The sequence below is a fragment of the Globicephala melas genome, chromosome 13 (genome assembly GCF_963455315.2).
Source record: "Globicephala melas chromosome 13, mGloMel1.2, whole genome shotgun sequence".
Lineage (NCBI taxonomy): Eukaryota > Metazoa > Chordata > Mammalia > Artiodactyla > Delphinidae > Globicephala > Globicephala melas.
This window is the reverse complement of record NC_083326.1, coordinates 84,539,364-84,565,597: the sequence shown is the minus strand read 5'-3', so window position 1 is coordinate 84,565,597 and position 26,234 is coordinate 84,539,364. Positions and strand designations below refer to the sequence as shown.

General features: G+C 47.5%; 2 protein-coding genes across 3 annotated transcripts in view; one reads left to right on the top strand and one right to left on the bottom strand.

The window, feature by feature from the left end:
* Positions 1-1,561: 1,561 nt before the first annotated feature.
* On the bottom strand, positions 1,562-23,118 carry BRI3BP (BRI3 binding protein). Its single transcript, XM_030859992.2, has 3 exons — positions 22,776-23,118; positions 11,968-12,070; positions 1,562-6,559 (listed from the first exon to the last, which is right to left on the bottom strand). The coding sequence occupies exons 1-3, from the start codon at positions 22,974-22,976 to the stop codon at positions 6,138-6,140; spliced, it is 726 nt and encodes a 241-aa protein (XP_030715852.1). The 5' UTR covers positions 22,977-23,118; the 3' UTR covers positions 1,562-6,137.
* Positions 23,119-25,771: 2,653 nt separating this feature from the next.
* Positions 25,772-26,234, top strand: part of DHX37 (DEAH-box helicase 37) — a 30,847-nt gene continuing 30,384 nt past the window's right edge. For both annotated transcript variants that reach the window (XM_060310462.1, XM_030859993.2), the window contains exon 1: positions 25,772-25,968. In XM_060310462.1, coding sequence (XP_060166445.1) covers positions 25,863-25,968 — 106 coding nt within the window. In that variant the 5' untranslated portion in view covers positions 25,772-25,862. The remainder of the gene's footprint in view (positions 25,969-26,234) is intronic.

The window sequence follows — 26,234 nt, the reverse complement described above, 5'->3', positions numbered from 1 at the left end:
TCTATCCCTGGTCTGGGAACTAAGATCCCACATGCTGTGCGGCAGGGCCAAAAAAAAATAAGTAAATAAAATTTCCTAGTAGCCACATTTTATTATTTTTTTTTTAAAAATTTTATTGGTGTCTCGCTGACGCACACTGCTGTGTTAGTTTCAGGTGCACAGCAAAGTGCATCAGCCATACACATGCTCATATCCGTCCTTTTTCAGATTCTTTTCCCATATAGCTTACCACAGAATATTGAGTAGAGTGCCCTGTGCTACATGGCAGGTCCTTATTAGTGATCTATTTTATTTCTTGGCCACCGCCGCAAGGCATGTGGGATCTCAGTTCCCCCACCAGGGATTGAACCCTGGCCACAGCAGTGAGAGAAAGCACCAAATCCTAACCACTCCCTATCTATTTTATATACAGTAGCGTGTATATGTTATTCCCGATCTACTAATTTATCACTTCCCACCCCCGTTTCCCCTTTGGTAACCATGTTTGATTTCAAGATCTGTGAGTCTGTTCTGTTTTGTAAATAAGTTCATCTGTATAATTTTTTACTAGATTCCACATGTAAGTGACATGAATCATATTTGTCTCTGACTTACTTAGTATGATCATCTCTAGGTCCATCCATGTAGCTGCAAATGGCATTATTTCATTCCTTTTTATGGCTGAGCTATATTCCATTGTATATATGTACCACATCTTCTTTATCCATTCATCTGTCGATGGACAGTTAGGTTGTTTCCGTGTCTTGGCTATCCCAAGTAGTGCTGCTAAGAACACTGGGGTCCGCGGATATGTCTTCTTTAATGTACTCTTGCAAAATGATTAATCAGATGTATTTAACTCACTCAAATGGGCAATGTTGTCATTCCTCCTTCCCGTCCCCACTTTCTCACCCAGCACTGATGCTGTGACTCACTGCTGCGTTGTCCTCCATGGTGTGAGGTCCCTGCTGTTCGCTCTCCCAGTGCTGGGCCAGCCAGGGGGCCTCCAGATAACGTCACCATGACTGGCCTCAAACTGTCCCCTGGAGACCCCTGTGAGATTTTCTTGGCAACATAAATATTCCCAGGAGCAATACTCTCAGGTCAAAAGTGTATTTAACGTCTCCGTTCTCCTCTTACATTTGTTCCTGAATGTTTGCTAAGGCTAGGGAACAATTTTTAGTACCCACAAAAGCATTCCAGTTCAGGGTGGGGTGGAGGTGTGTACATCAGTTGCTATATCCTGCTAGGATTGCCTGAATGAGCAAATAAAAATATACAATGCCCAGCTGAATTGCAGATAAGCAACAACTCTTTTTTGTTTTTCCTTTGGTGTAAGCATGTCCCAAATATTGCACAGGACATACTTACATTAAACAAGCATTTGTTGTTTATCTGAAACTCAGATTTAACTGGGTGTCCTGTATTTTATGTGGCAACACTACCTCCAATCAAACAATTAAATTCAAGATTGTATGACTCTCCTTGGACTGGGGAACAGAATCATGGAATCAGCATTACAGGTCAAGATTGGGAAAACTCCACAAGTGCTTGGTTGGAAGTAATGAAATACATTTAGGAAGTCTGTACAACAAAATTACCATAAACATTTATTAAGCTGTAATTTTCACAATATTTTAATTCTGTTCTGAAATCAGTCTACAAATATCTCTACATAACACCAAAGCCAGTGATTTAATAAATAAGAGGGATGTACGGATCGCTCTGCCAAAAAAATAAGCCTTATACATTTATGTCTATTTATGATATTTGTAGAATCAGTTTCCCAAGGCTCATGAAACTAAAGTGCGCACACGCCACATACGCACACACACACACCACTATATTCAAATCAAGTGGATTTATAGTATCAAATTAAATGCTACGTAAAATTTATAACCAGATACACAAAATACAAATTTGACTCATGAATACGCTGTGGATGATGGGCACCATACCTCACAAATGTGATTTCCAGTTAAGAGGGAAATAATTGCTTCGCTGGATTTTAAGTGAGAGCTAATCACCACCACAAGAAATCAAGTTAATTACAGTATTCAAAGATTTAACACACATGCGGATATTAAACTGACACTACAATAAAACCTTTAAGTATGCAAAAAGACATTAGAACATATGGTTCATAATAACATTAGCTGCCGCAGATCTTCAGTAGACGGTGCAAAGGACGATCGGCTTTTTACGCCACCACCAGGGAAAAACTGGTCCTGGGGTACCTCCTACCTATCAAGGAATCAATGAAGAGCAGAGCACAGAATCGAGTACGCTGGACAAGGTCTGTTCATCCCCGATACTATATATCATATTGCTGGTCATCCAATACTAATTTTAAGGGTACTGTATTAGCTCCTGCGAAAATATATACTTCTCTTATTCACAAGTGAGGAGGGAAGGTTCAACGACTCAAATGGCCATAAACAAAAATGATGATGTCTTATTTTAAAAAGCTGAGGGAGCAGGTTGACACCTTTAGGACCTTAAAGAATTCCTTTTATTTTTAATTTTCTTTGGCCGCGCCGAGCAGCTCGCAGGATCTTAGTTCCCCAACCAGGGATGGAACCCGGGCCACGGCAGTGAGAGCACCGAGTCCTAACCACTGGACCGCCAGGGAAGTCCCAGGCATTCCTTTTAAAGTGAGCTGGCTGGATGGGAGAGCTGGTTTTCGGATTACATCAGCCAATTCAAAACCCATCAGGGAGAAGTGCTCAGGTGTCACGTTGTAAGGCAGGTATCATTCCTCAAAAGCATCTTAAGAAGCAGCCGGAAGCACGGAGATGAAGTAAAGTGGGATTCCCACTAGTGAGAAGGTGTCTTCGCCATGTTTCAGATTCTGCACTGGACATCTGACATGTTATTCCTAACCAGAAGGCTGCTGAATCACAGGGCCAGACTAACGACCAAAGTGATTTGCATCTTTCCTGCAAGCCAGCCCTCGTGGGTGTGCAAAAGTCCTATTATAACCCTCCCAAGCACCGACCCCATCCTACATGTTCACCCTTAGTTCCAACAGGTGATGTCCCCAGCTAGCTACTTCCCACCACAGTCAGAAGAGCACAGACCCAGTTCCCCTCCGTCTGCTTCCTGACCCTGCGCGTATCAGGCTTCCTGTGGTCCCACGTGGCATGGTATGCTTGTTGTCTCCAGGAACCTGTGGGTATTAAAAGCCTTCTTTCAACGGCACTAACCTCTCTCGGTGCTGTCACTCGGTCACCTTCATAAGTTAAGACCCCTGGCATAAGTCACAAGGCTAGCTTTCAGGAAATTCTGTTGCTGCACTTTGTTACCAGAAATGATGTGGGGTACAAAAACAAAAACGAGCAAACCAAAAAACCCGGAAGGCAGGTAACGCGGATTGGTACTGGAAAATATATTTACAGAAGGCTGATGTGCCAGGAAAGCATCTTTGCTAGGATGTCAAGGAAGAGATTGCTCCAAATATTATCCCCAAACACCCACAGAAATCCAGCAATCTGGAGGTAGCTGGTCCTTTTTCTCTTCTGGACTATTTTCTGTTCTCGGTATTTACTGTGATACTGAAGCACTGGGCAATTAACATTGATGACTTGAAGGTATCTAAAAAACTGAGTCTTAACTAAAACAGAGATCCACAGTAGTTTTCGTCAGGATGTTTACATACCACGTTGAAGGATGTGTTACACTAATATATACTACAGCCCTGAAGATATACAAAAGGTTTCTCTTCAAGGTATGAGATATGGTACAAAAATACATTTCTCCATGTACAAAAGAGAGAAAAAAGGAAGAGATGAGGAAGGAAGCTTACCCTACAAGCTTCCATGGAATGGAGAAAGCAAAAAAAATAAAAAACCCAAATTATTTGGGGTTAAGAACACACCCAAGCAAAAGTCAAATTTACGCATTAAAAAGCAGGCGTTATTCAGATCGAACATCCATGATTTCTATCAGAATTTCAAGGACTGTTCTACCCTGAAGTGATACCTCTAGTGAACTGATTAACTATTTAACTTTTGTTAAAAATAAAGACATCATTCCATCCCTTTGAGTGTACTGAGCTATAAAACTGGCTTCACAGCCTACACTTAGCCAATCTGGAAAACAAGGTGCATATTCTCGACGGCAATCTCCAGTTGATGCTGTGGCCTGAGTCCACCAGCACCTAGACACGTGAGCCTCCCTCGATCTACTAGAAGTTAAAATGGTTTTCCTGCCTGGATCTCGGTACAGCACAGTGCCCAGCAGGTTTCCATGTGTGAGGGTGGGTGAGAGAACAGAGTGGATGTTAGACCCAGACCCGTAATTTAAGACTTAAAAGTTTTGCGCAGAGAATGTCAATTTCCCTTCTGGCTAACAGGAGCAAATACCTAAATATGCCAGATACACAGAAGCTAAATGCACAAAAGGAAGGAGGGCAAAGATGACCTCCCTGGAGTTCTTCACACCCTGCGCTAAAATAGATTTGTCCGTAAATATCTAACTGACAAAACTGGAACGGTTCCAATGCAAAAAACACCGGGGTCAAATGCCCATGGGTAAAGATCTGCCCAAGCAAATTCTAGAGAACATGCGTTTCAGGAAGCGAACTGAATGCAGGAGTTTGGGTCCCGTTATCGTGCACCTTAATAACGGAAGTTTCATAAACATCCTCAGAAAACATTTGCTTCCGTTTTCCAGGTACTTGTAACCCCAAGTAAAACGTCACAGAAGGGCGGCACAGGAGGAGTTGGCAGGCAGCTGAGTTTTCCCCCAAATGATACCTGGACCAAAAGGTCTTGGTCCTACCTGATCTGACAGGGGTCTCTGCAAACCTGCGTAGAGGGGCTCCTGTGAGGGGGCTGCCAGGGCACGACGCAGGTAGGCAGGGAAAGACAGTCACAACCCCCGGCAGCATCCTTTCCTTGCTCTCCTGTGCTTGTTGGTAGCCAGAAAGGGGTATCTCCACTAGCCCCTGATCCAAGCCTTGCAAAGCCCCCTTTGTCCAGGACCCCACAGCTGTCTGCCCTGCACATACCTCTCTCTGCCCTGAGGGACCAGCTAAAAATGAGGTCACCCCAGACTCCAGGCAAAAAGCACCTAACACATGTACCGTAAAAATTTCAGGAAAAATAATTCAGATCTTCTCCAAGTCTGGCTTATTCCTGCTTACTGTTCCTGAGAATGCGTTATAAGCAGCAACAGACTCGAAAATGTTATTAGCTGCTATTGGTTTTCCTTCTAAGGTCCTGAGTCACCCAAAACCGAGATGAAACAGATAATCAAAAAAGCCCAGAGAGTGTATCTTTCCTGTATCAACCTAGCTGGCAAATGGCGAAATTAGGACATCAAATAGAGTCCTGAATGAGTTTACCCAGGCGGCTCCCGGCATCAAACCCCAAAGACATTTCTTTGCCCGGTCCTTGAATTTCCCTTTACAAAATGTTGAGGTTAAGATACATCAAAGTATAGAAGGGGGAAAAAAATCTTAGGTTTTCTACAAATAGTGATGTCTTCATTTAGAAATAGGATTGAAGGGGGCTTGGCTGGGGTCACTAGGATCCCAAAGATGTTTAGTTTCATCCTTGAAACCCAATGGCCCACATTCAGAAGTGACAACATTCATGAAATTGACATCAACGAAAAACAACGTGAAACGAAGGTCACAGCTTTGGAACCTGAAAAGAATGCACATAGACCTCACCCACCAATCCCTACGCTGCAAAAACAAATGCTTGCCTTGAAACTCTTCCAAAAGGTCGAATTAGCAATTTCTTCCCCTCCATGTAAAGTTTTAAGTTTATTAAAACTTAACTCCATCTGCCTGTGTTAAAAAACCTTACAAAAGGTGTATTTAAATGCTTGAAAAAATTAACTTTATGCTCTATGCACAGATAAACTTCTCTTCCTGTACAGCTAATATGGTTATATCCTTTGTTTAAAAAAGATTTTTTTCCACTAATGACACTTGGTGGGTAGTTCTACACCAACGATCTTGTCCCATTCTTCTCGGAAGATGTCCTAAGAGTTGACACGTGGCTGGAAACACCCTCGCAAAGCGCCACTCTCCTGCTCAGACATGTTTATTAAGATTGTTTGGGGTTTGGCGTTCTTTTTTTTCTTCTTCTTTTTTGCTTCCGGAGAGAGGGCACTGGGAGGAGGGGACCCGGCCGGCTGGCTGGTTGTCACTTGCCGTTGGAGCGGTCAAGACTCTCCAGCACTCGGTTGAGACGGATGTTGAGCAGTCTGACCTGGTTCTCCAGCTGTTCCAGCTTCTCCTCCACGCTGGGGCCACTGGGGCTGCTGCGCCAGTAGAAGCCCATGGGCCCGGTCATGAAGTAGACGGCCACCACGAAGCACAGCGGCAGCACGGCGTTCTCGGGCTCACCCTCGTACTTGTGCAAGATGTACACGCACGACATGGAGAACAGGATGACCCGCACCACCCAGAAGAAGCGGCCGAACACCACGTGCAGGACGCTGAAGGTGAAGCCCAGGGTCAGAGACAAGAACCAGTAGGCCAGGAGGACGACGCCCACCAGCAGGAGGGCACGTGTGGGGCTGTTGGCCACCGAGCTTGGATTGAAGTACTGGGACAGGTTCGAGACTGCAGGACAGAACAGAGGGACAGCGGCCGGTTACACGGGGTCAGGGGGTTCTCTGCAAGCTGGGGGTGGGCAGCTCAGCTCACTGGCTGCGCCTCTGCTACACCCAAGGAATTAAAGTTGGTTGCCTCATTAGCCTTTATACCAAGTCCTGGGAAAAGACAGGGCAACGCGGTCATATCGTGGGTTTGAAACACCTTTCAGGTGGGGCGGAGCCTGAAAACTGGCTTTCAATTTCCTTTCTTCCTGTCTTCCATAGTAACAAATGCCCAGCATTAGGCTGGGCACACGGCTGCCTAGGATAAGGGCATTTCCCAGCCTCCCTTGCAGCTACATAACTAAGCTTTGGTCAAGGAGAGGTAAGCAGAAACGTTTTGGGGTGGCTTCCTAGAAGTAGTGGGAATATGCCCTTTACCTCTTCTTCTTCTGCCTGCTGGAATGTGGATGTGATGGCTGGAATAGAAACAGCTGTCTTGTGTCATGAGGGAAGGGAGGTCACCTATTGGGGAGCAATAAGATGGGAGGGGCCTCGGACCCGAGGAGAATGTGCTACAAAGCCACCTACCTGCCTAACCACCTACCTGTGAACTTTCACATAAGAGAAATAAGCTTCCATCTTGTTTAAGCTGCTGTTATTTGGGGTCTCTGTTACTCACAGTCAAACCTAATTGTAACTGGTACCCACACATGAAGTTCCATCTTAAGAATGGAGTGAGGGCTTCCCTGGTGGCGCAGTGGTTGGGAGTCCGCCTGCCGATGTGGGGGACATGGGTTCGTGCCCTCGTCCGGGAGGGTCCCACATGCCACGGAGCGGCTGGGCCCGTGGGCTGTGGCCGCTGGGCCTGCGCGTCTGGAGCCTGTGCTCCGCAATGGGAGAGGCCCGCGTACCGCCAAAAAAAAAAAAAAAAAAAAAAGAATGGAGTGAAATGGAAGACTTGCATCTTCTGTGTGCCTGACTTAAGAAAATTTTCAAATAGAAAATTTCAAAGGATAGTAAACTAAATACTCCTATCAAAACCACCTAGGTTTAACAATGGTTAACATTTTGCTCCATCTCTAGTCACATATCTTTTTTTTTTTTTACCAAACCATTTGAAAGAGGCACACATCCTACTTCAGCATGCAGCTTTCTTTCCTAGTTTTACTGAGATATAACTGACATACAGCACTATATAAGTTCAAAGTGTACAGCATGACTTGACTTACACATATTGCGAGATGACCACAAGTTTAGTTAGTATCCATCACCTCATATAGATACAAAAAAAAAAAAAGTTTCTTCCTTTTCCTGAGAACATTTAGGATCTACTAACTCTCCTGATAACTTTCAACTATACGGTACATAACTTTCAACTATAACGGTACAACTATACTACACATCATGTTGTACATGACATCCCCAGGACTTACCTACCCTATAACTGCAAATTTGTACCTTTTGACCATCTTCCCCCAATTCCCCTGCCTCCCACTTGCTGTCTCTGGCAACCACAAATCTGATCTCTCATTTTATGAGGTTTTGTTTTTTTTAAATTCCACATATAAGTGAGATCCTACAGTATTTGCCTTTCTCTGACTTATTTCACTTAGCTTAATGTCCTCCAGGTCCATCCACGTTGTTTCAAACGGCAGGATTTCCTTCGTTTTATGGTTGAATAATACTCCATTGTATATATACACACACCAAAAATTCGTTTTGTTTCTTTTCTAATTTTATTTATTTTTGGCTGCGTTGGGTCTTCTTTGCTGCGCACGGGCTTTCTCTAGTTGCGGCGAGAGGGGGCTCCTCTTCGTTGTGGTGCACGGGCTTCTCATTGCAGTGGCTTCTCTTGTTGTGGAGCACGGGCTCTGGGCGCACGGGCTTCAGTAGTTGTGGCTCGCAGGTTCTAGAGCACAGGCTCAGTAGTTGTGGCACACAGGCTTAGTTGCTCCGCAGCATGTGGGATCTTCCCGGACCAGGGATCAAACCTGTGTCCCCTCAACCGGCAGACAGATTCTTAACCACTGTGCCACCAGGGAAGCCCACAGCAAAATTTCTTTATCCATTCACCTGTCAATGAACACTTAGGTTGTTCCCACATCTTGGCTATTGTAAATAGTGCTGCAATGAACATGGGTGTGTAGTTATCTCTGTGACAGGGTGTTTTTGTTTCCTTCAGATATATTCACAGGAGTGGAATTGCTGGATCATATGGTAGCTCTATTTTTAATTTTTTTTTTTTTTTTTGGCCACACTGCATGGCTTCTGGGATATTAGTTCCCAGACCAGGGACTGAACCCATGCCCTTGGCAGTGAAAGCGTGAAGTCCTAACCACTGGACTGCCAGGGAATTCCCTATTTTTAGTTTTTTGAGGAACCTCCATACTGTTTTCCGTAGTGGCTGTACCAATTTACATTCCCACCAACAGTGTACAAGGGTTCCAATTTCCCCACACCCTCACCAACATTTGTTATCTCTTATCTTTTTGATAATAGCCATGCTAATAGGCATGAGGTAATTAATATCTCATTGTGGTTTTTTGTTTTTTTTTTTTTTTTTGCAGTACGCAGGCCTCTCACTACTGTGGCCTCTCCCGTTGCGGAGCACAGGCTCCGGACGCGCAGGCTCAGTAGCCATGGCTCACGGGCCCAGCCGCTCTGCGGCACATGGGATCTTCCCAGACCAGGGCACGAACCCGTGTCCCCTGCATCGGCAGGCGGACTCTCAACCACTGCGCCACCAGGGAAGCCCTCATTGTGGTTTTGATTTGCATTTCACTAATGACTAGTAATGTTGAACCACTAGTAATGTAGTATTGATACATTTTCTTGTACCTGCTGGCCGTTCATATATCTTTTTTTAAAATTAATTAATTAATTAATTAATTTTTGGCTGCATTGTGTCTTTGTTGCTGCGCCTGGGCCTTCTCTAGTTGCGGCGAGCAGGGGCTACTCTCTGTTGCGGTGCGCGGGCTTCTCATTGCGGTGGCTTCTCTTGTTGCAGAGCATGGACTCTAGGCGTGCGGGCTTCAGTAGTTGTGGCACGCAGGCTCAGTAGTTGTGGCTCATGGGCTCTAGAGCGCAGGCTCAGTAGTTGTGGCGCACGGGCTTAGCTGCTCCGCAGCATGTGGTACCCTCCCGGACCAGGGCTCGAACCCGTGTCCCCTGCATTGGCAGGCAGATTCTTAACCACTGCACCACCAGGGAAGCCCAGGCCTCCAATTCTTATTAACGATGGGCCCCTTTGTGCCAAGGTAGAGCCAGGTCCGAGGTTGCAGCCTGGAGGAGGTGGGCAAGACCCCACTCATGGGATCTCAGAAGGGAGATGCGTAACACACGCACACGGAAAGGAGATGTTACAGCTGAGGGTGAGAACTGAGGACCAGGTTCCTCACACAGGGTAGTCAGGAGGGGCCTCTTGAAGGAGGTGTCACGTACCAGAGACCCAAGCATGGGAAAGATGGGATCAGGCAAAGGGCTGGGAGGATCACCCCCAGCAGGGAACACCTGGAGGGACTAGAAGGTACCAAAGACCCCAGCGTGTCCAAGAACAGGATGTCCTTGCTGCTTGCAGTGTCCTTGGTGTGAATCTGGTTGATTCCAAGTGCAGCAAGGAGTCGCTGGGCAGCTTTAAGGACAGTGACCTGACCTGCCTTCTTTGTTTTTTTTTTAAAATCACTACTATAAAAGCAGTAATAAAAAAAATTGCTCTGGCTGATTTGCTGAGAAGGGACCCTAGTTAGGAGCTGTGCAGGGAAGAGTTCACCCAGCAGGCCTGAGGCCACTCTTTAGAAACACCTGCTGGCAAGGTGGGCCCTTGGCTGGCATCTGGGAACTAGGATTTCTGGAGTGTGAGGTTGTGATGCATAATAAGAAACATGTATTTGGTGTCCATCCCCATTTCTGGCACAGACTCCTAAGACCCTTGGAATTCCCTAAGTGACGAGTGCAATAAAAGTGTCTTGATAATTCACAGCCCCTTTTACCCACACCTGTGCTTGTTAATCAGCTGATTCTGGAAAGCCTCTCAGGAGGTAGGCTGGTTGCCAGGGGAACTAACCAGATGATTAGAGGCTTGGGCCCTCTAACCTCCAGGAGGGGCTGAAGGTTGAATCCATCACCAGTAGCCAAGGAGACAAGAGAACTCAGAACTGGAAGCTCCGAGTCCCTGCCCACCAACCCTGCCCCAGGCATCTCCTTCACCTGGCTGTTCCTGAGTTATATCCTTTCATAATAAACCAGTAATCTAGTGAGTGAGTAAACTTGCCTGAGTTCCGCAAGCAGCTCTAGCAAATTAATTGAACCCACGGTGCGGAGGGGTCGTGGGAACCTCTGATCTACACTAGTCTGTCAGAGCACGGATCTGTGACTGGTGTCTGAAGTGGGGCCGATTGTGGGACTGAGCCCGTGACCCGTGGGATCAGATGCTACCTCCAAGGAGATAGGGTTAGAATTGAGTTCAACTTGGGGGCTCCTGGTCAGCGTCCTGGAGAGCTGAGTGAATTGCATACACATTGCAGTGAGGGCTCCCTCCTCTCACCAAGAACAGGGGCTCCCTGGCTTGGAGGTTTTTACAATCAGTGCGGTTCACGCTGACACCTGCTTTCCTTCGGGGAGTCGGGAATTTGGAAGGTGCAGGCAGAGAGCGCCTACATGACCAGCTGCCAATAAACACCCTGGAGGCTGAGCCCCTATTGGGCGTCCCTGGTAGATGACACCTCATTCGGGGAATAAAGGGTATCCTGTGTGACCCCCCTGGGAGAGGGCTCTGGGGGCCTGTGCCTGGTTCCCCCAGACTTTACCCCGTGAGCCTTTTCCCTTTGCTGACTGTGCTTTGTGTCCTTCACTGTAATACACCACAGCTGTGAGTACGACCACATGCTGGGTCCCGGGAGTCCTCCTGGAGATGCACAGAACCTGGGGATGGTCTAGGGGACCCCGACACAGACTGCTGCAGGCTTCCTGGAGAGAGGCAGCAGACTGGACCAGGGCCGTGAGCTTGAATTCAAAGGGTTCCAGCAGCTGCCGTCCAATTCCTAGACCAGGGCAGCAACCCCCTGGGGCGTCACACATCGCTCCTTCAGCCCTTTTGATGATTGTGTGAGCGCCGCATTCCCTGAACTAAATCCCTTTCTGTCTAAGTAACTGGAGTAGTTGGTTACGGACCCCAACAACCTAGAGACTCCACCTCCAGTCCCCGAGGTTTGCCTGGGGGCACACAAGTTGGCACTGCCCACCTGCACCTTATCCTAAATAGCATCTGGGAATCTCAGCTATTTACACACGCAACAATGACAATAACAAAGGTCCTCTCGTATCCTCACTGCCCCCCTAGTCTTCTCTTGTGCCACCCGCCGTGGGTACTACTCCCATAATTTGACCAGCACCAGAATGAAACAGTGCCTTCAAATGAATGCCCCCCACACCTACCGTCAAGTCCAAGGACGTCCAAGAGCTCTGCCCAAACTTTCCACAGGGTTTCCACAAACATGTCCACTCCCAGCACGAACCTCTCGGTCAGCCTCGTCAGGAACTGCAGAAACAAGAGAGAGATCATTACCGACCCGGCCAAAGCTCCCTCCTGCCTAGTCCGGCCAAGCTTACACTTGGACGAGAAAACACAGCCGGCCGATGACGAAGGCCACACCAGGACTGGCCGAGTAGCCCAGGGGACTGACGGAGCTCGGGACTAAGTGTCCAGGTGCCAAGAATCAAGCGAATCTAGACAAATCTCCCTCCTACGGCGGAAGGGATGCATCGGGGGAGCCGGGAGCTCTCTGCAAAGCTGCTCACTCCACCTCCGATTCCTCCTGGAGCCCTTCTAGGCCAACTGTTTTGTCAAAGTCTCTGCCTGATTTCTCATTTTTAAACAGTGGGAGGTGCTGCAACCAACCTATTTCCCCCGGAGGCTGGGACGTTGCTGCATGGGAGCAACTCTGAGAACTGTGGTTCTCACACTCAAGTCCCATCAGCATCTCCCTAGCGTGTGCAAACAGTGGAGAGAGGCCACGTCCATCCCAGCTTTAAGGACCCAGGGCTACTGAAGCTCTCCGAGGATGAATATGAGGTGCAGCTTCATTTCACTGTATTTAAAAAAAATATTTATCTTTTTGGCTGCGTTGGGTCTTAGTTGCGACACGTGGGATCTTTCGCTGTGGTGCCCGGGCTTAGTTGCCCCCACGGCCTGTGGGATCGAACCGGAGTCCCCTGCATTGCAAGACAGATTCTTAATCACTTAATCACCACCAGGGAAGTCCCATTTTGTTGTATTTTTTAAAAATAAGTGATATTAAAAAAATAATAATAGTAAGTGATATTCTCGGACTTCCCTGGCAGTCCAATGGTTAGGGGTCCGCGCTTTCACTGCTGAGGGCCCGGGTTCAATCCCTGGTCAGGGAACTAAGATCCTGCGTGCCGTGCAGTGTGGCCAAATTTTTTAAAAAGTGATATTCTATACACATGGTATAAAGTCTCACTCCCCGCAACCCAAACCCCCTTCCAGTGGCAGCGCTGTTACCACTCGTTTGCGGATCCTCTCTTAGATGCACCGGGTGAGAAATGGCAGAAATATTTCCCCCATAGACGGCAGCATATGTGTACAGTTCTGCCGTGTTTCTCATGGAACACTCAGCCTCGATTATTCAACTTCAGGCAGGACAGAGAGGCCTCATTCTTTGCAAAGATGGCATACCTGCAGCTGCTTATCCAATCCCCTATGGATGGGCACCTAGGTTATTCCCAGCTTCCCAGGGGGACCAGAGTGTTGCAAGGCTCACGTGTAGAGGTTAAATGCCTCGAAGTGAATTGGTTACAGCATTTAAAATTGGATATCCTGGTTGGAGCCATCCTCCAGGACAGGGGGAAAGAGGAGTAGTGTTGAATCAGTGGCCAGGAGAGCAAAGGATGCCATTGACCTCTGTGCTACTGCTGTCGCTTGGCTGACAGCATGCGGGGCTGGGAGCTTAACTGTCTGGGTTCAAGTCCCAGGTCTGCCCCTTATTTGCTGGGTGGCCATGGGTAGAATATATACGTGTTATATACCAGGGCTCCACCTGACAAGTGGAGTTATTAATAGTACCCATCTCAGCTGGTTGTTGTGCGCGTTAAATGAGATTTGTGTGAAATGCTTTGACGCACCCAACAGAGGTTCAAAATGTCTACTGACATCCGATTTTTTAAAAAATTTATTATTTACTTAGGCTGCGCTGGGTCTTAGTTGAGGCATGAGGACTCTTAGTTGCAACATGCATGGGGGACCTAGTTCCCTGACCAGGGGTTGAACCCAGGCCCCCTCCAGTGGGAGAGCGGAGTCTTACCCACTGGACCACCAGGGAAGTCCCTGATCTTCTAACAGAAGCTTTGGCCCCAAGACTCTTCTGCAAGGACATCATCCTTTTAGCCTTAAATTTCCTAGCTGCAAGCACCAAAGGGATTTGTATATTTAAAGACCACATGGATAAACCTGACATATCCACACCATGGGATATTATTCAGCCACAAAAACGAATGAAGTACTGACACATGCTTCGACAAGGATGAAACTTGAAAACCTTACACTAAGGACAAGAAGCCAGATACAAAGGACCATAAATTGTGATTCCATGAATAGGAAATGTCCACAAATATAGGAAATGTCCACAGTAGGCAAAGCCATAGAGACAGAAAGTAAATTAGCAGTGGCTGGGGTTAGGGACAGAGGTTGAGAGCTAAAGAATTTCTCTTCAAGGTGATGAAAAGGTTCTACTGTTGACTGTGGTGATGGTTACACAACCCTGTGAATATACGGAAATGATATATGAACGATATACTTTAAATGGGTGAACGGTATGGTATGTGAATTATACCTCAATAAGCTGCTCTTTAAAAACTGGAAGGGTACTAACATAACATCGTAAATCAACTGTACTCCTATCTAAAAAGAGGTTTTTTTAAACTGGAAGAGGAAAAAAAAATAATGGAAGGGTTGATGTTAAAAAAAAAAAAAGGAGGAAGTATGTGTGTCTGAGAGAAGAGAGGGTCACTGTCCCTCTCTTTGGCAGTGGGTGAGGGGATTTCAGAGAATGTATCATCACCTGGAGAGAAGGCACACTGGTGTTGGTTTAGTTATAATTCTTTTTTGGTTAGAGATTTACTGACATATCATTTACATACCATAAACTTCCTTCCCCATAATCTAACGTTAGAACATTTTCATCGCCCCAAAAGGAGTCTTGTCCCTGTCAGCAGTCACTCCCCATCGCCTCCCACCCCCAACCTAGGCAACCACTAATCTCCTTTCCATCTCCATGGATTTGCCTTTCCTGGACTTTCCATACCAGTGGAATCAGGCAATCCGTGACCTTTTGTGCCTGGCTCCTTGCACTCAAAATAACATTGTCAAGGTTCACCCGTGTTGCAGCATGTATTGGTACTTAATTCCTCTTTCTTGCCAAAGAGCATTCCCTTTCAGGGCTCTACCGCGTTGCTGCTCCTGTCGTAATTCTTTAAAGTACGCGTGATTTGTACACGTTTGCCAATAAGTAGCAACTTGTACATTTTGTTCAAGTGGAGGAAAGAGGAAAGAGCTCCACGCCAAAAGCTACCGGGCTTTTCAAGGGCACCAGCTCTCCTAGAAAGGGTGTGAGGAAGTACTTATTTGGGGGGGAAGAGACAACAGTTGCTGCTGTTGCTGACCCTGTCTGTGCCTCCACTTTCTCAGCTGTAAAATGGAACTAAGACAGCCAGAAGAACCTGTAAAGGCCTCAGGACATGGGAGCTACTTGGGTTGCTTGTGTCAGACCCGAGGATTTGCTGGGTGGCAACCCAGCGCTCCCAGCAAGGATGGAGGTCCGGCCCTCTCTCCAAACGGAGCCATCCCCTTCCCACCTAACAAACGTCTTCAAGCAGGTGCTCAGAAACCCACAGGCCCAACCAGGGTCTGGCCTGGCTCAGAGGAAAGTCAGGCCCACCCTGGGGACCGGTCAGGGCAGGAGAGGGTGTTGCAGGGACAGACCCATTGTGGGCCTTTTGGACTGAGCGGTGGGAACCACACTTGCTCTCTGCCCTGGGGGGTAGCACCACTCACTGTGGCTTCCCCTTGGCCAATGTGACTCCTTGGCTCCCTCGTCTGTGTGAAGACACAGGAGCCCTCAGGGAGTGTTGCGGGCTGCACCGTGTTCCTCCAAATCTCAGCAAGGGTGAAACGGGATCAGTATGAGGGACCCTGATCCAACAGGACTGGTGGCCCTACAAGAAGAGATGGGGACATAGACACATACAGAGGAAAGACCACGTGAGGACACAGGGAGAAGCCGGCCATCTGCCAGCCAAGGAGAGAGGCCTCAGGAGAAACCAACCCTGCCAGCGCCTCGATCTCAGCTTTCCAGCCTCCAGAACTTCCAGATGATACATTTCTGTGTGAGCTGCCCAGGCTGTGGTCCTTCCTCACGGCAGCCCTGCCGACTAAGACGGGGGATCGGCGGAGCCCAGAGCCTGAAGCAGTTCACAGAAATCAGGTGAAAAGCTGAACCTACGGCACAGGTTGTATGTTTTCTACAACCTATAAAATATGGCCAATATCTTATAATAACTCTCAATGGAGTATAACCTGTAAGAATTGTGAATCACTATGTTGTACCCCTGAAATTTATATAATATTGTACAATTTGTATAATACCGTACATCAAGTATACCTCAATAAAAATTTTAATAATAAATAAAAAATTTAATAAAATTAAAAAAAAACAAAACAAAACTTGGGAGTTCCGTGGTGGCCTAGTGGTTAGGGTTCTGCACTTTCACTGAAGAGGCCCGGGCTCAATCCCTGGTTGGGGAACTAGGGAACTAAGATCCCACATGTGCGCAGCAAGGCCAGAGAAAATAAATAAATAAAAATGAAGAGAGAGAGACTTAAAAGACAGACCAGTGAAATGCAAGTGTAGACTTTGGATATCCCAATTCAAACAAAGCAGTTACGCATAAAGACGTTTTGAGTCGATCAGGGAAATCGGAAAATGGACTTGGGTTGGTTATTAAAGAATTGTCGGGGCTTCCCTGGTGGCGCAGTGGTTAAGAATCCGCCTGCCAAAGCAGGGGACACGGGATCGAGCCCTCATCCAGGAAGATCCCACCTGCCACGGAGCAACTAAGCCCGTGTGCCACAGCTACTGAGCCTGTGCTCTAGAGCCCGCGAGACTCAGCTACTGAAGCCCGCGTGCCACAACTACTGAAGCCTGCGCGCCTAGAGCCCCTGCTCCACAACAAGAGAAGCCACTGCAGTGAGAAGCCCACGCACCACAACGAAGAGTAGCCCCTGCTCGCCGCAACTAGAGAAAAACCCACGCATAGCAACGAAGACCCAATGCAGCCAATAAATAAATAACTTTTTAAAAAAATAAATTAAAAAAAAAGAATTGTCATGAGCTGTGACGATGGTACTATGGCTACGATCTTTGCAAAATGTTCACCTGTTAAAGACGCAGACCGAAGTATTCAAAAGTAAACCATTATGACTTGGATTAGCTTTAAAATACTATGCCAGGCTTCAAAAACTTTTTTGATGGGGAGAGCAATGTAACAAAAATGGCAAAACTGAGTGATGGGTACTGGGGTTCATTATACATTTCTTTCCCCGTTTGTGTCTGTTGGACAATTTTCAGGATGAAAAGTTAAAACAAGGGAGATTCAGGTGAACCAACTCAGGAGGCCTGCGGCCGTGGCCATGGCTATGGGAGAAAACACAATTACTCCAGCTCAGGGTTTCATCACCCTCCTCCTAAATCTGGAGGACGTCCCGCATCCTAAGTTCTCCTCGCCCCTATCATCCCCAGGCACGTGCAAACTGGCTCCCAGGAAATCAGGCTGTAAGGGCACATGTGTCTTCACGAACAAGGCAGAGAAGGGGCGAGTTTCTGCAGTTCAGAGGTTGCCCAAGCATCTGAGGAACACAATGAGAGACGCAGGTTACGTGAACTGAAGGTGCTGGAACACACGTGCAGACCACCTGCACGAATGAATTACAAAGGGGAAAAGGCACCTCCAGGACGGAAGGCCTCAACTGAAGATCAAAGTCATGGGACAAGCCGACACCCTGTGCCTTGATGTGCTGCCCCAGCAAGGACACAAGACCCTCGCATAGAATTCCTGCTGGAATTGTAATTCCTCAATCTAACCCTGGGGATGCAATCAGGTAAGATGCATCGTGGGAAAATTCAAAAGTCAACTGGCCTGTCCCAACCCCACGGAGATACCATGTCAGCCCCACTAAAGTGTCTACACTAAAAGAGACAGACAACTGTCAACAGATGAATGGAGACAGATGTGGTTCACGCACACACATACCCCGGAATACTACTTGGCCATAAAAAAGAATGAAATTTTGCCATTTGCACCAGCTTGGATGGACCTGGAGTGTACTATGCTTAGTGAAATGTCAGACAGAGAAAGACAAAAACTGGGGCTTCCCTGAAGGTCCAGTGGTTGAGACGCCACGCTTCCTGTCAAGCAGAAACAGAAGCATAGATGTAGAGAACAAATGTATGGATACCAAGGGGGAAAGGGGTGGTGTGGGAGGAACGGGGATTGACACATACACACTATTGATACTATCTATAAAACAGACAACTGGGGCTTCCCTGGTGGCGCTAGTGGTTGAGAGTCCGCCTGCCGATGCAGGGGACGCGGGTTCGTGCCCCGGTCCGGGAAGATCCCACATGCCGCGGAGCGGCTGGGCCCGTGAGCCATGGCCACTGAGCCTGTGCGTCCGGAGCCAGTGCTCCGCAACGGGAGAGGCCACAACAGTGAGAGGCCCGTGTACCGCAAAAAAAAAAAAAAAAACCCAAAACTTGCACATGAATGTTCAAAGCAGCACTATTCATAGAATCCAAAAAGTGGGAACAACCCAAATGACCATCAACTGATAAATGGATAAATGAAAAGCCATAAGAAGGTATGAAATACTGACACAGGTTACAAAAGGGATGAACCTTCAAAACATGATGCTGAGTGAGAAAGAAGCCAGATGCAAAAGACCACACTGTATGATTCCATTTGTAGGAAACGCGCAGAACAGGCAAACCCATAAAGACAAAGAAGAAGATGGGTTGTCAGGGGCTGGGGGAGGTGGGGTGACCGCTAATGAGTGTAGGGCTTCTTTGGAGAGGGGTGAAAATGTTCTAAACTTGACTGTGGTGATGGGTGCACAGCCCCGTGACTATAATAAAAATCACTGAACTTTCAGGGAATGAATTGTATAGTATCTGAATTACAGCTCCCTAAAGCTATTTTTAAAAAAAGACATAAATGGCAATGTCGTAAAAGCCTCCCTTACCCCCAGATGGGTGGAGGGACTTTGACAGACTAAAGGGAACTAAAGAGACAAGCGTTGATTGGGTGCTGGCTTTTTTTTAAAAAGCTATAAAGGAAATGCAAATATGGGCTGTATATTACAAAATATTATTGTACTAAATTTAAGTTTTGGGGTGGAGGGGCCACAGTATTATGGTTTTGTAGGAGAAAGTGTCATGATGTCTGCAATTTACTTTCAAAAAAAGTGTGTGTATGTGTGTGCCTGTTAGTGAAAGAGAAACAGTTTGGGGGGGGGGAAATGGTGAACCCAGGTGGAGTTTCTAGTTGTTCCTTATTCAATTCTTTCAGCTTTTCAAAATAAAAACGAAATATTATTTTGATTGTGGTGATGTTTTCAGGGGTATATCCATATGGCAAAATTTACCAACGTGTGCACTTTTGTCCCACTTTAAGTATGTGTAGTCTATGTCGACTACCTCTCAATAAAGCTGTTAGAATGTTGGTGGGAAAAAAAAAAGACTGGAAAGTGTCAAAGTTACTCTGCTCAAAATATTTGCTTACAAAGCAAAAGAATGTAAGCCTCTTAAAAAAAAAAAAAAAAAGACCAACAGTTCAATAATGGCAAAGGAAAACAAAAAGCAGTTCCCAGAAAAGAAGACGCCAATGGATTCTGGATAAGTGAAAAGACCAGATATCTCACAGTAAAATAATAAAACCAAAAAGTTTACTGACACTTCGTTGGAGAGGGTTTGGGAACCAGCCCTCACACGTATGATGGGAGTATAACTGGAAAGCAATTCAGTAACATCTCTCAGTACTAAAAAAGTACATGAACTGGAACTGTGCATAAAGGACACGGCAATCAAAACTAATTTACGCTGTCAGAGTCAGGAGAGGGGTTGTCTTGGGGCAGGGGGATTTCGACCATACTTTTCTAGGTCTACATGCTGGTCACATGGGCGTGTTTGGTGTGAGACAATTCATTATGTTGTATAACTTACACAGAAAAGTGCACCAATTATTTTTCAATTAAAGATTTTAAAACGCACAGATCCTTTGGCTCAGCAATGACGTTTCTGACAATTTACAGATGAACTTGTCTAAGCGCGCTCCAAAAAATTTATACAGGAGGACCCGGACTGCAGCCAGGATTCACGTGGCAAAAGACAGGAAACTAGTGAAACACTGGCCATCAAGTGTAGGTTGAACGACGGTGCTTCCTTACACTAAATTACATCAGGTGCTTCCTTACACTAAATTACACCAGAAGATATAAATATCTTCTACCATTTACTAAGTGCTTATTAAGTGCCTGGCGTTGTACAACCTGACTAATCACATTCAACCCTCCAATCTACCTCCTTTGCACAAATGAGACACACAAAGGTCAAGCAACCGGCCCGAGGTCACAGAGCTAGTGAGACGCAGGGCTGGGATGAACCATGTCTGTTGGAGAGCAAGGCCCATGCTCCACCAGAAGAAGGTCAGGGGTTAACTTTAGACAAGTCCTAGATAGAACATGGAGTGTTTCATTAAACGCCCTCAAACTTCACAACCCACTAAGCAGGTCTGGCTCGCTGAAAACTACAGTCCCTAGCAGATCCAGTTTCTTTTAATTAAGATTAACAAAACAATCTCCCCCAAGACTGGCCGGTCTAGGCTACACTAGGCAGGAAGTATCGGGGCAGCCTCATTCTAGATGCCACAATGATTAGGGGAATCAGGAAGGGTCATGATGCTGGGAGACCAGTGAGGGTACCAGTGTGGTCCCCAGACCCACTGTGCCTGGTTCAAATCCTGGCTCTTCCACCCAGTCTGACCTGAAGCCGGTCACTTCCCCACTCTGTGCCTCAGTTTCCCTATGTGTAAAATGGAAACATTAATAGTACCTACCTCACAGGCCTGTTCTAAGGATTAAGTGAGTTACTCTACCTATAAAAGGACTTAGAACATTGGACCACCTATTTGCTAGAAGGGATGCTGCCCAGTTCATGAATTGCTGAATAAAACCAATTAGATCGTTTTTAAAAAGGCGCATTTGGGGACTTCCCTGGCAGTCCAGTGGTTAAGACTCTGCGCTTCCACTGTAGGGGGCTCAGGTACAATCCCTGGTCAGGGAACTAAGATCCTGCATGCCTCTCAGCCAAAAAAAAAGGAAAAAAGGTGCATCCTAAACAAATAAATTAGTATTATTGTCATCTCTACTGAAGGCACAAAACTTCATTTACCAAAAACTTCAGTTCTGACCTCGAGATTCTCAGATTCTTTGCCAGAATACAGCTGTCTTATTGGCACCAACGCATATTAAACTCTTAAGTAGCTATTTTGTATTTCACGTCCGCGGACCTTATATTCTCAGATAGGACCGTCGGCCAAGACATGGGTTACTTGTGCTTACCCTCCTCAAAAAAAGTCACACTTCTTTTTGCTGTAAAAGGAATGATTTCTGCCTTCAAATGGCTCAGGCACATGGCAGGAGGGAAGTGCAGATTCACCCTTCACACTCAGGCAGACTGGATGGCCACCTTTCTGCACTCAGGTGTTTTTGTTTTCTCCCTCCGTGGCCACCTACAAAGAGATCCCGCCAGAACCCACAACTTCTACGGAGGCTCAGAACACCCATAGGAGATGGTAGTCAGAAGTTAGTTTTTCCAACAAATTAACTTGTATTTCACCTCATCCAATTAGAATATCCAGCCAATCTGACTTGGGCTTTAATGTTCTTTTCCTTCCCCTCCACCTCAAGCACCAGAAAACGTTTTTTAAACCCTGAAAGCCCTTTCAGAGGGGCTTTGCAATGTTGATTTGCTCCTTGGCCAGGATATTAACTAACAACAGTAGCTCACACTGATTCTGCCATTACTCTGGGCCAAGAAGGTACCAACGATTCATAATTACAAACTCATAACCAAGAGGATATTATCATTAGCCCCATTTAAGGAATAAAGAAACGGAGGCTCAAAAAAGTGAAGCCACTTGCCCAAAGCTATCCAGTAAAAGCTGGAACTTAAACCCAAACTTCTCTCCGCTCCCAAACCCCAGGACTGGTGCAGAGCAAAGGAACTGGTGCAGAGCAGTAAGGGCTGCACTCAAGGAACCGCCTGACCACAGGTAACTGTCCCCCTATTCACTTCCCCTTTCTCGGGGGACTTTTACTCCGAATGGCTACCGAGGGCAAAGAAGGGAGAAAGAACTCCCTGCGCTTCTCCGGAGCGCTCAACGCCATCCCCAGGGGTCTGAGGCTCCTCAACAGCTCCAAAGTAAACAAAACGTTCCAAGTGAAAGGCCCAGCACACAGTAGGTGCTTAAAAGGGTTGTTACGGTGCCAGGTTGCCAAAGCAACAGAGCAGACTGCATTACTCCCATTTTTAAAAAATAATTAAAAAAGTAAAAAGCCTAAATATCTTCAAAGCAGAAGAAGGAGGGCCTCAGGTGCTCAGGGGAAATGGGTCGGGTGCAAGGCTACGGGAAATTCGGGGTTGCTGGGGAGAGCGCAGCAGCGTGGGGACAGGGCGCGGGCGCTGGCTGGCAGGGCGCCCCCCGCCCCTCCCCCCCGCACCGGGCAGCCGCCACGATGCCTGGCTCACAGTAGGCGCTCATTCAAACGTGTTGAATGAATGAATGAGAGGCGCGGCCGGCGTCAGCGCCGCCCGGAGGAGGCCCGGGCCGCGCACCCCCGGGGGCAAGGTCCAAGGAGAAGTACCGCGTGGCACAGAGGGCGCACCGAGGCCCTGCGCCGGAACCGGCCCCCAGACCCGACGCTGGCTGGGCAGGGCCTGGGCGGCAGGCGGAAGGCTCCGGGGCTCAGACCGGGCTCCCCCGCCCCAGACCCGGGCCCCCCTCTTCCCGCGCCCCGGCCGGCCTGCAGCCCCGGAGGCCGCGCACGGCCCAGGCGGGCCCCGGGTGCGCGGCGGCTGCGGCAAGGTGACCGCGGGCGCGGGCGCGGCGCCCACCTTCTGAGCGGCGCGCACGTTGTCCTCGCCGAACAGGCTGCTGACGCTCTGCGAGAAGGTGTTGACCGTGCGGCGGTAGCTGTTCTTCTCGGTGCCGCCGCGGCCCCGTGCCCCTTGCACGCCCGGGGCCAGCAGCCCGAACAGCAGCAGCAGCAGGAACCCAGCCTGGGCCCGGGGTCCGCCCGAAGAGCGCGCGCCCATCCTGGGGCCGGTGGGATGCGAGGTCCGGGAGAAGGGTGAGAGCCGCACAGTGGGACGCCGCGGCTCCGGCGGGGACCGCGTTGGCGCGCTCGGTGGCCAAGCACCGCACCTCTGCCCGCGCTGCCGCCGCCGCCGCCACCGCCGCCGCGCCACCTGCCCCGCCCCGCGCGCACAGCCTCGAAGGCCCCGCCCACGCCGTGCCCCGCCCCCGGACGCGGGACCCGCCGGCGACCTGGCCGGAGCGCGAGAGGAGGCTGTGAGGTTGATGATCTCCACGCCCCCACCGCCCGGAAGTCTTCCCTGACCTGGTGGGGCTTTAACCTTTTCTTTTTTAAAAAATAATTTTTATTTTTAACTTTTCTATAAAAAGCAACCCAAGCTTGTAAAAGTGGAAACAGCCCCAACAAGGACGAGTGCAATTGATTGGAAAATATGAACTGTAAACATTTTATATATCGCTGAATTTATAATGACACCCCAAAATTGGCCACCGTTGCCGATGGCATGGGCACGAGCTTATTCATTCATTCTGAAATGTTTAAAAGAAAAGCATTAAGCATCCCTCCTGCCCTTCTTCAAAGAACTCTATTTCAGAGTCACAAAATAGTCGAGGACCGAAAGTTCTTTTTAGGAAAGTCCCGCTAGTAAATGAGGAGGGAGTGAAAGAGATTAGAAAATCCGTTTGCACTCCTTAATGAAATGACGGGTCCAGGCCACAATTATCAAGACACTAAAACCAAAGGGTGGCAGGTCGGTGGGGAACTTAAAAAAGGAGGGGCCAGGTGGTCTGGACCTGGACCCGCCAGTCTTAGTGGCAGAAGTACCAGCGCCACCTATGATGGATTCTTGCCAAACACTTTGAACCCAAACTTGATGTGGCCTCCACATCTAACCAACAGTTTACAGGAAATATGGGGGATGGAGGAAAAAAAATAGAAGCAGCAGAAGCAATCAGCTAAAGCCAGAATGTGGAGCATTCAACAGGATTAACGACCCAGTTTCCTCAATAAGTAAATGACATAAAAAATAAAAGCAGGGGGGCTTCCCTGGTGGTGCAGTGGTTGAGAGTCCAGCTGCTGTTGCAGGCGAAACGGGTTCGTGCCCCAGTCCGGGAAGACCCCACATGCCGCGGAGCAGCTGGGCCCGTGAGCCATGGCCGCTGGGCCTGTGCGTCCGGAGCCTGTGCTCCGCAACGGGAGAGGCCACAACAGTGAGGATCCTTGTTTGCATCCTAAATCAAACCATGTCCAACCAGACATTTTTTGAGACCACCAGGAAAATAAAACTTAACTTTTGTCAACCCAAAGAGTGAAAAATTGCCTCTTTTTGAACTTACATTTTTCTAGATTCCTGGTGAGGTTTTTGTATATTCACTGGCCTTATACTTCTTTTTTTTAAAGGAAACTTTTTTTTATATTGAAGTATAGCATACCAACAGAAAAATACACAAATCATAAGGTGCCTCTCCATGAATTTAAATGACACACAAGGTGACCAGCACCCAGGTTGAAAAAAGGAACATTACCAGCTTTGCAAAACGGCTCCCTTTGCCCTCTCCCATTCACTATGCCCCCTCCAAAATTTAGGGGATTCATTTTGCCTGTTTTTGAACTTTATGTAAATTGGATCATAAAGTATGATCTTTTGTGATTGGCTTCTTTTGTTCAACATTATATTAATGAGATCCATGCTGTTGTGTATTTGCCTTTTCTCCTTTTGCTTTATAAAGTGTTCTTTATAACTTCTGGAGATAATACTTTGGTATATAATATTTTAGAAGAAAATATAAGAGAATGTTCTATTACCTACCTAATAATTTGAAGATGAACACACTTTTTATTTACTTAAATAAACATATTTAAAGAAGAAACTGTAGATCACTATCATCCTAAGCAATAAAACCTATGAAAACACAGGTTTGATTTGCTCATTATAACGTTTTCCCCCCAAATCCTTTTTACTTAATTAAAAGCATGTTCATATGTATACTATGTAAATCCTCTCACGCACCACCTGTGTGTTCGTGGGGGCTTTTTTTTTTTTCACACACACACACTGTATTTTATTTTTACAAGAGATAAATAAACTGATACCAAGCATTGTAAATGGATGATCGCAACAAAAGGGGGGTTTATTTTTGTCTTTGGGGGGAAGAGGGGAGCTCATCCAAATTAATCACACTCTTCATTCATTCATTCAAACCAACAACAATTTATTGCTTACCTGCTCTGCAGCATATCTTGTTCTGCGTTGGCTCAGGGGCCCAGCCGCTCCACGGCATGTGGGATCTTCTCGGACTGGGGCACGAACCCATGTCCCCTGAATCGGCAGGCGGACTCTCAACCACTGCGCCCCCAGGGAAGCCCCAAATAAGTCTTAAAAATAACTTTATCCTTTCTAAAATTCTAAAATAACGCCTAGTGTCTTCACTTTTTTTGTGATATAATTTAAATGTTTGCCCTTAACCAATTAATGCTTTTAACAGAAAAAAGGAGACACAATATAGATGTTCTAGTCGCAAGATACAGGATTCAGAAAATACATTATTTCCCAGTGCGCTACAGACAATGGGATGTGGTCATTAGAATTCAAAGTTGTCTAATAGATGCCTTCTTTTAGTTCTACCTGTCAAACCTCTGTGAGAACAGTCCTGGGCTTAAACTGAGTCCCTCCTCTAACTTGGTCCCGCCTCCGCCGCCGGCCGGCCCTGGCTTTCAGCGTGGCCCCTCCTCCAGCCCCGCCCCCAGAGATTCCGTTAGTTTCAGCTCTCGCGAGAACTCAGCCCGGAAATTTTCCGGCCGGAACATTCGGTGGGTTCCCACGTGGGTTGGGCTTCGTAGTGTGCTGGTCGTAGGACCTGCGGGAGCAGAACAGGAGCCGGGCGCCATGGGGAAGCTGCGCCGGAGGTACAACATCAAGGGGCGTCAGCAGGCGGCCCCCGGCCCTTCGAAGGGTCCTCCCGAGCCGTCCCCTGTGCGGCTGGAACTGGAGGGTAAGTAAGGCGCCCCCGGACAAGGGCTGGGATTCGGGGGAGGGACCAACCAGGGCCTCGGGGCAGGGCTGGCCAATGGGGGCCGAAGGGCTCCCGGACTATGCCCTGCCTCCGCGACTCGGGCGGGCGACACGGAGAGACACCCCTCTCCCAGATGATACAAAGGAAGGGGGAATAGTGACCGTTTCGTTTTAACTGAATTTGGAACAATACCTGGAGTTTTTTAACAGTGGGGTCCAGCCCAAGTATAGCTCTAGGGGGAGTTT

Excerpts from the sequence above, each read along its gene's own strand:
- BRI3BP (XM_030859992.2), bottom strand. The coding sequence starts at position 22,976 with ATGGGCGCGCGCTCTTCGGGCGGACCCCGGGCCCAGGCTGGGTTCCTG. Across the intron at positions 12,071-22,775 it reads ACGTGCGCGCCGCTCAGAAG|TTCCTGACGAGGCTGACCGA; the intron begins GTGGGCGCCGCG and ends TTGTTTCTGCAG. Across the intron at positions 6,560-11,967 it reads GGACGTCCTTGGACTTGACG|TCTCGAACCTGTCCCAGTAC; the intron begins GTAGGTGTGGGG and ends TCTGTCCTGCAG.